This window comes from Salmo trutta, chromosome 24, assembly GCF_901001165.1.
Source record: "Salmo trutta chromosome 24, fSalTru1.1, whole genome shotgun sequence".
NCBI classification, from domain to species: Eukaryota; Metazoa; Chordata; class Actinopteri; order Salmoniformes; family Salmonidae; genus Salmo; species Salmo trutta.
In genome coordinates this window covers 25,875,984-25,888,363 of record NC_042980.1, presented here as the reverse complement: position 1 = coordinate 25,888,363, position 12,380 = coordinate 25,875,984, and the positions used below count along the sequence as shown (strand labels likewise).

At 44.4% G+C, this 12,380-nt stretch overlaps 1 protein-coding gene across 9 annotated transcripts in view; it reads left to right on the top strand.

Annotated features, from left to right (window-relative positions):
• Window positions 1-12,380, top strand: part of map2 (microtubule-associated protein 2) — a 129,846-nt gene that overhangs the window by 72,617 nt on the left and 44,849 nt on the right. For 7 of the 9 annotated variants that reach the window (XM_029711603.1, XM_029711602.1, XM_029711606.1 and 4 more), the window contains exons 5-7: window positions 4,358-4,444; window positions 9,140-9,217; window positions 10,673-10,894. In XM_029711603.1, coding sequence (XP_029567463.1) covers window positions 4,358-4,444; window positions 9,140-9,217; window positions 10,673-10,894 — 387 coding nt within the window. The remainder of the gene's footprint in view (window positions 1-4,357; window positions 4,445-9,139; window positions 9,218-10,672; window positions 10,895-12,380) is intronic. The other 2 variants (XM_029711607.1, XM_029711609.1) reach the window with 1 other exon arrangement.

The window sequence follows — 12,380 nt, the reverse complement described above, 5'->3', positions numbered from 1 at the left end:
ACGGGTGGGTGTTGTTATGGTGACCAATGAGCTGAGATAAGGCGGAGCTTTACCTAGCAAAGACTTATAGATGACCTGGGGCCAGTGGGTCTGGCGACGAATATGTAGCGAGGCATGTTGAGTGGGGCTAGGGGCTTCGCAGTAAACTAAAACAATGATAACTATCCTGAACAACAGTATACAAGGCATATTGACATTACAGAGAGACATAAAGCGAGGCATAAAGCAATCACAGGTGTTGATTGGGAGAGCTAGCTAAGACAACAACTGGTAAGACAACAACGGGTAAGACAACAACAGCTAATCAGCTAAGACAACAGCAACAGGTAAAATGGCGATGAATGGGCAGAGAGGGTCGGTTAACTACACACAGGGTCTGAGTTCAAGGCTGGGGCCGACAGATAAACAAAATGGAGTACCGTGATTAATGAACAGTCCAGCAGGCGTCAGCTCTGTAGCCAAGTGATCATAGGGTCCAGTGAACAGCAATAGATGAAACAGGGAAGCCGCTAGGTAGTCGTTGTACTGCATGCTGTTGGGTTGAACTAAGGTGATTACGTTGAAAAGAGACGTGTAATGTCCTTGAGCAACAAAGATTTGTCCATGACTTCAAAGAACTAAAGCATGGACCTGAAGATGTAAAGAGGTATTGGCCTATTAGCCTGCTGTGTCCACTGGATAAGTGAGACGTGTAGTTTGTATACCTGCCGCATTGCTTGTTATCCAATGTAGTATGCTGTGAACATTTAGAGACATTCACGTCTGTATAACACTTCAACACAAACTGTAATGTAATTTCAATATTAACTATACTGTTAATAACCACCAACGTTATCTGTGTATTGGGTTTTAGGATGGTGTTAACTGATGTTTGACTCTGTTGTTTTGACTCTTGTCTGTTGGGGTGGTTGTGGAGGACACAGTTGTCATGGTTTTCTTTTGAAGTGGTTGTGGAGGACACAGTTGTCATGGTTTTCTGTTGAGGTAGTTGTGGAGGACACGGTTGTCATGGTGTTCTTGAGCTTCACCATGTATAGGGGTACAGTTATTCAGTCAATTAGTCAGTCAGTACCTTTGGCAGCATCATGTTGGGGATGGGTGTGGCAGCTGAGCTCTCACAGACATTGAAAGAGAGGGGAGATGAGGGGAGGGACTGAGGATGGGAACAGAGCAACCAAAGCTCAGAATTAGACCGGGCCCATACCACTTAGGTTGTGTGTTGCTGTGGCAACAGCTCCGTTCCCTTCACACAGAGTTTTGGCGGTGGTATCTCGCCGGCTGTCTCTCTCTCTCTCTCTCTCTCTCTCTCTCTCTCGCTTTCGCTCTCTCTCTCTGCCCTCCCTCTCTCTCTCTCTCTTTCTCCCCTCTCCACCCTGCGGTGAGGTGCAAGCCTGCGTTTGACAGTGTGTCTGACTCTGTGGCTGCCTCAGGTCTCTACTCAAGGGGAGTCCGTTTTCGCTTTGGTCTACTGGTCTAGTCTGGTCTGACCAGTACAGGTAAAAAAACCTTTTCTGTCCTGGTAGTGCAGCTCAGTACAGCATTGTCTGCATGCCTGGGAGGATTGTAGTTGTGGCTTTGGATTATAACTGTTCTTCTCTTTTATACTGGGTTTTATTGACATATAATGTGCCTTATTTTTATTTGTTAATGTTTTTGATTTATTTATTAATGTGTTAAGGCCAATGAGACAAACTTGGTAAGAGAAGTAAGAGCTGTCACTGTAAACAGTTTTTGACTCAACATCATTCTGTCAGGAAGGGCTGAAACAACACTGAAGAAGACAGCTATCATTAGAATTAGAGTAGACAGTAGATGTGTTTATTGTGTTGTGTTGTGTGTGTGTGTGTGTGTGTGTGTGTGTGTGTGTGTGTGTGTGTGTGTGTGTGTGTGTGTGTGTGTGTGTGTGTGTGTGTGTGGTTTGTGTCTGTCAGCTAGTAAACTGCTGTTTCACTGGAATGAACCCAACGACCTGGTGATGCTGTGTGTGTGCATGTGTGTGTGTGTGCATGTGTGTGTTGGAGGTGTGTGTGAGCATGTGTCGTTGTGTGCCTTTGAGGCAGAATTTGATCTGGATGCAGGACACATCACTGCCCAGTCTGTGAGGAGGGAGGGAGTGGAGAGGTAGTGGGTATCTGTCTAGGTGAGGGCATATCTGTCTGTTTGGAGGGAGGGAGGGAGGGAGGGAGTATCTGTCTAGGTGAGGGCATGTCTGTCTGTTTGGAGGGCGCATATCTGTCTGTTTGGAGGGAGGGAGTTCATCATAGCCAAGCTATGGGCTCTAGAATAGAATGACGTTATGGTGTCAGGAATCAGGATAGAGACAAAGTAATAGAATGACGTTATGGTGTCAGGAATGAGGATAGAGACAAAGTACTAGAATGACTAGAAAGGGCATAACAACGCTGACGATGGCAATTGGCTTTGCTTCTATGCAGACACTGAAAATGGCCCGTAAGGCTCTGGTTAAAAGAAGTACAACATGGGCAATAGGTTGCCGTTGAGACGCAGCCCTGGACTGTGTTTGTTGGAATGTCATGCTGTGTGGTTGATCTGCTAGGTCAATCTGACCGAGATCAAGAGGCGAAGGCTGGACCAATAGAGTTGTGACCAATACAATTTGATTTGATTTGGAGGAATCTGTTAATACTTTCTCAGTGGCTCTGTGGTGAAATCCTCTCTTCTTTTTCTTCTCCTCCCTGTCCACCTTTTGACTCTCCTGTTCTGCTCGTTAGAGCTACATCAGTGCATCAGGCACAACATCCCTGAGCTGGGAGGGATTGAGATTCAAGACATAAAACACAGTTTCATGATGTGATCTCAGGGTGGAGATCTGAGAGCGTTGACCAGTATCTGGCAGGCTGTTGATTGATGCTCCTGGATTTTCAGTATTGACTGTTCTGCTCTATTTTTCGACTACTTGGCATGTATAACTCCTACTGAAGTCGTTAAAACAAACTCGCTCAGGTTTTCACGTTTTCTTGAATAGCTTCTGTTTATTAATGGATTAAACTGACTGTAGTGACAGTTGAGTTTGGCAATAGTATGTATTTGTCCATGTGTGTATGACAGTCATTTTCTCTGTAAAATGGAACCACAGAAAGCAGGCTCATTTGAGTGGGTGAGTGTTTCCGGAAGACTTACGTATGTGTGTGTGTTTGTGCATGTGTGTGTGCATGTGCGCGTGAGTGTCTGGTGGGTGGAAAATGGTCCTGAAACAGCTCCACGTCGTGACAACAAAAGCTTTCCACCGCCAACTAACTAATCCCACTGAAATACACTGTTGCCATGTCAATTACACGGTTTAGGAGACTGACATTCTCAAAAACACTCAATTATGACAGTAAAACTCATGAGTGTAAAATAAAGGATGTTGTATGGATCTACAGTATATATTGGAGTCCATATGCACAGGAATCATGGATGTATGGCTCACTAAGGTTTACATTACAACATATATACACAAACCCTACATACACACACACACACAAGTACACTTCTCACACACACACACACACACACACACACACACACACACACACACACACACACACACACACACACACACACACACACACACACACACACACACACACACACACACACACACACACATACAAATCTATGTTCTTCTGACCTCAGTCCACTCCACATTGGTTTTACAATTACTTGACATCTTCTTTATCATTGTAGGTGGTTTAATTTTAATCATTGTACTGTAAACCTATGTCTAATGGGTAAAGGTATCATCCAGATTAAATTGTTTGTGACCAGTGGAGGGTATCTGGGTCATGTTCATTAGTGCACACCATAGCAAACATTTTGCGACGAGAAACATGCTTCCGTTGCTTCCGTTTGGTTCCTAGTGAGTATAACCCTGGGCATCCCACACTGTTGTTGACTCAAAGTTATCAGCCAATCACAGGCCCATGCCCAGAGCCATTTCTGATTGGCCAGTAGGTTTGGCTGCTTCCTATCTGAACCAGTGTTTCCATGGTGATGCCTGCAGTTAGAATGCTGCCAATTCTACAAGTAAAGATTGCCTATTTCAATTTTGTAGTTTTTTTCTCACCATGGTTCTCTGCATATTAAACCTTCAGCCTTAGATAGACAGAAAGCAATCATTAAATTAATTATCAATCAATAAGTACTGACCATAAGTAAATATTTCCTTGACACGCTATGATTAGCAAGATGTATTTGCATTTTACATTTTAGTCATTTAGCAGACGCTCTTATCCAGAGCGACTTACAGTAGTCTATAGTTGGTCTAGACATCACTGATGACTGTGGGTGCCTGTGTGTCTAACTGTGTGTGTGTGTGTGTATGTGTGTGTTTATGTGTGTGTGTGTCACACAGAGCAAGTGTCTGCGCGAATCGTGCAGGAGGTGACAGCAGAAGCAGTGGCAGTACTGAAGGGAGAACAGGAGACAAGACTGCAGTCAGGTACACACACACACACACACACACACACACACACACACACACACACACACACACACACACAGGACATGTCCCGGCCCATCCGTCTCTTCCCTCCAGAGGGAGCATAGCTATTCTGAAAGTGACACAGAAGTCCTTTTGGCTGATGTCAATGGACTAAAATGGTGCTGTTGGTGTGTGTGTGTGTGTGTGTGTGTGTGTTTGGGTACGTCTGTGTGTTCGTGCGTGCGTGCGTAGGGGTTAGAGAGCAGTGCTTGGACCGGACAGCTGTCAGAGAAGATCTAACATGGTGGTAGTGGTGGGGGAGTAAGCCCAGAGCAAAGCAGAACAGATCCCAGATCAGCCATCTGGAGTCCACATAGCAACATTGACCCTCAACATGTAGTAGCCTCTCCAGGCACGTGCACAGATAAGGGTCTGCCTGAGCACCTGCACCTTTGCCTTCCCACTCGCCAAGTGCCCTTTTGGGTGGTGGTATATATATTTAAAACATTTTTATACAGTTTATGTCATTGTTGTTCTGAACCGACTGCCCCCAAGTCATTGTGACGTCAAGTTCACCACCCCTACCATCAGTTGGTCTGCCCTGTACGGCGCTCACAGGCGCCCGGATGTGCCTTTTTCCCAGTCTGCCCTGTACGGAGAATGCGTGCGCCCGGTATCCAAACATGCATGTCTTGAGATGAGGTCACCGGTCGAGTGTGTGTAGCGAGATACCTAGGTTAAATATAAACAGTACTGCCACAGCAGCATAACATTTGATTAATGCTTGATTCACATCATCATCAATATTCGCTCTGGTTGGCTGAAGCGCAGCAGCACTTCATCATTTATTTCTTATATCGAATCATAGCCCTGCGAAGGGTGCTGGAGGTTCTGCAGCACCCCTGCTATATAAAAATAAATGTTGTAAAGTTATAGTTATTTTTTTGATTTTAGCTGACCCTAACCGTTTTCCTAACATGAACCTAATTTTCATACCCTGTCAAAGTGCTAATTATCCTATCAACTTTCAAAGAGGCCTATTGAGGGAATATTGTTTTACAAACTATACTGAACTTAAATATAAGTGCAACATGCAACAATTTCAAAGATATTAACGAGTTGTAGTTCATATAAGGAAATCTGTCAATTGAAACAAATGCATTAGGCCCTAGTCTATAGATATCACATGACTGGGCATGGGCGCAGCCATGAGGGCCTGGGAGGGCATAGGCCCACCCACTGGGGAGCCATTCTCAGCCAATCAGAAATTGTTTTTCCCCAAAAAAGGGCTTTATTACAGATAGAAATACTCCTCAGTTTCATCAGCTGTCCGGGTGACTGGTCTCAAACGATTCCGAAGGTGAAGAAGCCAGATGTGGCGGTCTTGGGCTGGCGTGATTATACGTGGTCTGCCGTTGTGAGGCCAGTTGGACATACTGCCAAATTCTCCAAAATGGCATTGGAAGCGGCTTATGGTAAATGAACATTCAGTTCTCTGGCAACAGCTCTGGTAGACATTCCTGCAGTCAGCATGCCAAATGCACACTCCCTCAAAACTTGAGACATCTGTGGCATTGTGTTGTGTGACAAAACTGCCAATTTTAGTGTGGCCTTTTATTGTCCACAGCACAAGGTGCCCCTGTGTAATGATCATGCTGTTTAATCAGCTTCTTGATATGCCACAACTGTCCGGTGGATGGATTATCTTGGTAAAGGAGAAATGCTCACTAACAGGGATGTTAACTAATTTGTGCACAACATTTGAGAGAAATAAGCTTTTTGTGTGCGCATGGAACATTTCTGGGATCTTTTATTTCAGCTCATGAAACATGGGACCAACACTTACATGTTGAGTTTATATTTTTGTTCAGTATAATTAGGGATAGCCCCCTTTTATCAATTTTCGCCTAAATGACACACCCAAATCTAACTGCCTGTAGCTCAGGCCCTGAAGCAAGGATATGCATATTCTTGGTACCATTTGAAATGAAACACTTAGAAGTTTGTGGAAATGTGAATGAATTGAATGTAGGAGAATATAACACAATAGATCTGGTAGAAGAAAATACAAAGATAAACCAACCGGTATTTTTAAACCACCATATTTTAAATGCAAGAGAAAGGTCACAGTTCCAGCCATCACTCTGGTTGTAATTCCGATAGTGTCCACAAGATGGAAGCAGTGTATGTGCAAAGTTTCAGATGGATAACTTGAAGTATGAGTGAACTACAATACTTTTAGTGTGAAGTCCCCAGGTACATTTGGGGAAATCGTGAAGGAGACATTCGCATTCAAATAAAAATCTTCTGCAAGAATATCGTCCAATCTGTATACTTGGACTTTGATTTAGCTTTCCAAGTATTAGTAGCCATATTATAAGTTCAACATTTGCAAAACAACCAGTTTTCATAACTTCATAACTCTGAATGTTCTTATAATTTTGGTCCAAAATGAAAAGGCATGCTGTCGTACAATGTTAGTAACTACATTTTACGACATATACATGGTTTCCGGATAATCCCGTAAAGCCCAGCTCATTGGCTATACAGCTAGCTTTGTTAAGCACCGATTGGTGATTAATTGACAAAGATACAGTCGATCAAGTGATGACCACCCTCGTCATCGGCGTGCCATGAAGGCGTCGGTCTCTGACCAAATATGGTGTCCTATAGGATATACTACACCCCTAATGATATAGTGAAGTCTTGTTACCTTCTAGGATCTCTGAGGAATACATACAAATGTGATTTGACTCGTTGAAACAACGTTTAAGGTGAGATTTTCACAGATTCCTTTCTTTGCAAATGAAACGAGGGAAATACAAAATCGATTGTGCGTGCTTTATGGACCTTTTTAGGATATGAAACCAACACTTCATGTTATCTCTGGGACCCTTTGGATGATAAATCAGAGCAAGATTTCAGAATGTAAGTACACATTTCACCTTCAGAGGTGAATTTATCATGCCTATTGCGGTGAAAAAAGTGTTTTGTTGTTAGGAGCTCTCCTCAAACATGGCATTTCTTCGCGGTAAAAGCTACTGTAAATTGGACAGTGCAGTTATTAACAAGAATTTAAGCTTTCAGCCGATATAAGACACTTATATGTATCAACATTTGTTGTTTCTCTAAAATCTGTGATCTTGACATAACGTGCTGAATGATTTACAACTGTCCTGTTGACGGAACGCCGATACTTAAAACGAGAGAGATAGGCTTTTGGCATGGACGTGAAACTGGAAAGCTTTGTTAGGACTATCATGTCCTCCTCACAGTATATTACAACATGTTTGTCTCCATTCACCAAATCGATCCCGCTCCAGAGTGCAGGCCTCGGTGTAACACTCATTCCTTCGACGATAAACACGAATCCGACCATCACCCCTGGTGAGACAAAACCGCGACTCATCAGTGAAAAGCACTTTTTGCTAGTCCTGTCTGGTCCAGCGACGGTGGGTTTGTGCCCATCAGCGATGTTGTTGCCGGTGATATCTGGTGAGGACCTGCCTTACAACAGGCCTACAAGCCCTCAGTCCAGCCTCTCTCAGCCTATTGCGGACAGTCTGAGCACTGATTGAGGGATTGTGCGTTCCTGGTGTAACTCGGGCAGTTGTTGTTGCCGTCCTGTACCTGTCCCACAGGTGTGATGTTCGGATGTACCGATCCTGTGTAGGTGTTGTTACACGTGGTCTGCCACTGCGAGGACGATCAGCTGTCCGTCCTGTCTCCCTGTTGCGCCGTTTTAGGCGTCTCACAGTACGGACATTGCAATTTATTGCCCTGGCCACAACTGCAGTCCTCATGCCTCCTTGCAGCATGCCTAAGGCACGTTCATGCAGATGAGCAGGGACCCTGGGCATCTTTCTTTAGTTGTTTTTCAGAGTCAGTAGAAAGGCCTCTTTAGTGTCCTAAGCTTTCATAACTGTGACCTTAATTGCCTACCGTCTGTAAGCTGTTAGTGTCTTAATGACCATTCCACAGGTGCATGTTCATTAATTGTTTATGGTTCATTGAACAAGCATGGGAAACAGTGTTTAAACCCTTTAGAATGAAGATCTGTGAAGTTATTTAGATTTTTACGAATTATCTTTGAAAGACAGGATCCTGAAAAAGGGGCGTTTCTTTTTTTGCTGAGTTTATAATAACCAGCAGTGAGGACTCTGTCTGTCAGCAAATCTACATCTATGGAGTGTGGAGCTGACAGATATACATCAAAATGGGGATATACTGTAGAGGCTACAACAGAGCCAACAGAGGCTGTCTGTTGTAAACCTATTTGTATTACAGTAATCAATTTGTATTACTACTATTAGCTAATTCACTATTACAGTTGATAATATAAATGCAGCTTCTTGAAATTACCTTGCATTTCATGAAATTTTCACCAGAGAATCCTCACTGGAGGAATTACTCAGCGAAAAACAGCCATTGTAGTATTTATTCACATCTCTACTGTTCACAGAGAATGTCAAAGGAGCTTTAAAGGATTAACAGGAGAGACAGGTAGCGAGAGAGAGAGAGAGAGAGAGACAGATAGAGAGGGAGAGAGCAGAAAGACTAATTGATTTCATCCTCTCCTCTCCAGACTTAATCAGCTACTATCTCAACAGACACACAAAGGGTTGTCTAATAGTTAGCTGTTTTCAAACTTCACTCCTGATAAATTCTCATCTGTCCATGTTTGTCTGTCCCCATCTGTTTGTCTTTCTGTAGTTGAAGACACGGCAAACCTGCCCCCCTCTCCTCCTCCCTCACCTTCTGCTGAGCACTGCTTCAGACCCCTGGAGCAAGGTAAGGTCCGGAGGGAGGGAGGGAGGGAGGGAGGGAGGGAGAAAGAGAGAAATGGAGAGAGAGAGATAGAAATGGAGAGAGAGAGAGAGAGAGAGAGCGAGAGACTGTGAGTGAATGATATGTTATCATCAAGACTGTATGTGTTGTATTTGACTGTGCCGAGACCCTTGGAACCCCATTGCTGCTGCCTTGGAAGATACAGTATGTGACACCTTTGGGCGAACCAATCACAGAGGCTCCCTACCTGGATCATGTTGTTACACAGAAACCCAGGAAGTGTATCTTAGACATTCATTATCTTTCTGTGGAAGTAAACAGAAGTCTTCTCCCTCCTCCTCATCTTCCTTTTCCCACAGAATTAGAAATCATCTCACCTTCATCACTTCTTTACCTCAATCACTCCATCCACAAGCCCATACTCCTTTATCTTCCCCCCTTCCCTGACCATGCATCTTGGAATGCCAGTGCATGACCTTCGCATGACCTTGCCCCTCCTCACCCCCCATTGGCATCCTTCCTCCCCTTTAACTTTGATCATCCACCCCTACTATCCTTGCAGATATACCTCTGATAGCCTGTTTGCCCTCCTAACCTCTTTTGTTTCCACTTATGTGTCTTTGTCTTTACTCTTCTGTCCTGCGTTTAAGCATGTCTTGTTGTTGGTTTTTCCTTGTTGTTGGACCATGCTTTTTTGTCTTCCTGGTTTGTTTCTGACTGTGCCTGGCCTGTTGTCTGTGTTTGTCTAGTCTACTCTGACTGCAGTGGACATGTGACCTATGACAGATTTTGTGGGAGAATCCAGCCATGCTCAGACAGACTGGTTATTGGTAGTTGAATTGACTTGTTAGCTACATAGCTTCCTCTCTTCCTATATAATGAATCATAGCTATCTCCCTTATAAGAGAACACCTTGGCACCACTGTGCTACTGTATTAGGGGCAGTGACCAAACACCCAGCAAGCATGTAGTGGCCCACTAGCAGCCCGCCGCTGAAACACTATCTATCAGCACTGCAGCAGTCGGTTCACTAACACTAGCTTTCAATGAGTTTCATTGTTACATCGCTTTACATTGCTGTCTCTGTTACGTTGGTCTGACTGTGTGGTCCGCCCATCTTCTCTTCGAGTGGCAGGCTCCAAACTCACTTTCAGTTGCTGGTCACTGTCCTTGTGTCTTTGTCTTGTTGCCTCTCTCTCTCTGTCTCTCTCTATCCCCCCAACACTACATCCCTCTATCCTCCCTCCCTCCCTGTCTGTTTCTGTGTGTGTGTGTGCCTCTCCCTCCCTCCCCCCTCCCTCCCCCCTCCCACCCTCTCTCTCTCCCAGCGTGTTTCTCTCTGTGTGTATGTGCCTCTCCCTCCCCTCTCCCTCCCCCCTCCCTCACTCTCTCCCAGCGTGTTTCTCTCTGTGTGTGTGTCCAAATTTCCCCTGCAGTACGTTCTTCTGTTGTTTGTAGATGTAGGGGATGAGATGAAGGAGGCCTGCCCTCTCCGCCGCTTCCAAAATTCTCGGGAGAGGTGCAAGTTCCTCGCCCCCTCCATCTCTGTGTCTGTGCCCGAGGATGACCCCTACCACTCTGACGAGGAATACTATGATCATCCCTTGTTCAGCCCTGAGTGGGATCGCTCGGTCTCCTCTCGGCCCACAGTGCTGGCCGCTGCCTTTAGACAGATCCAAGGTGAACCGCGCATGGTTCCTCTACGTAACGCCATTCTTCCTTCCTACCGTCCCTTCTTCTATCTTCCTCTTTCTGGGTTTCTACCCTGATCCACCTTTTCTGTGGTTTGACCAACAACCTCCGTCTTACCGTCTGTGTGTTTGTGTCCCTGTGGTGTCAATTAGCTCAACGAATCTGAGCTTTCAGGTTTTGATTATCTAGTTTGTTTTCATTTCTATTTATTTCTCAATCAAAGCCATTTGTTCCCTTTAGTCAATGTTGCCTACAGAAGCCCCCCATACCTTCTGAAAGTAATCTGATAAATATAAGCATCATTTATCAAAGTGGTCCGATAAAGATAACTAATCAATAACTGTATTGATTCATAATTTGAATACAAACTGGGCTGAGGAAATTCTTAAACGTACATGTGCATACTTGCAAGGATGCATATCATGAAGTGTTCACATGTTTATGCATACAGGTCAAACAACGTCATATGCATATCATGTAAATAGAGTGGCGTGCAGGTCCAAATGGCTTGCAGCAATATACAGTGGATTATTGAGCATGATCTAAGACTTGTTTCATGCACGTTTTCCTCTCTGCCTGTCCGTGTCATCTTAATGCTTCATGCGTGTTGTGTGTCTGTCTGTCATCTCTCCCTCAAAGACAAACTCATCCCTGATCCCTCCCATCAGCCCCCTTCTCATGCATCCCACCACTGCCGTTACACACACACCCGTTGTAGATTATTATTCGATCACAGAAGTCACAGGACGACTTTCAGCTCGATACTCAACACTCTGCATACAGACACACAAGCTCTTAAAGGACTCACTTCACACACACACACTCTCAATACGCTCTCTCACAACTCTCAAAGGCTTATAGTATTAGTAAACAAAAACATGTCCTCATCAGGGCTGTACTAGGCTGGAGGTTTAGCAGCCCTCCCCTCTCTGTCTCCTCTCTGTCTCCAGGAGACAGCTGGAAGTGTTACAGTATACGGCATCAGTCTTCCTCTCTGTCTCTCCCTGGGCAAATATATCCCCTGAAGCTACAGATGTAGGATCTTAATTTGATCACCCTGGAATACAGGAAATGTAAAACGTGTAGTGTATTTGAGGTTTAAAAAGGCTTCTGAAGTTTGTAATTTCTACTTTGAAATTTCAGACTTGATTTTCCCTTTATGAAAAATGTACCAACCCCTACAACAATGTTAATTAATTAGAATCCACATAATAATTCACATTTCCTGTTGCTTCAGGATTATTGTCCTGCTGTAGAAAACTGGCTCAAATTAAGATCATACATCTGTAGGTTTAGCAGTCCTCTTCTCTCCTCTGTCTCCAGCTTGTAGACTGTATGGCATCACTCCTCCTCTCTGTCTCTTCCTGGGCAGAGAGAGAGTCCCTGCTGTGATGTGACCCAGCACACTGCTGCACGCTGCTACATCCGGTCACGACCCTGCTACACACATACACACACACACACACACACACAC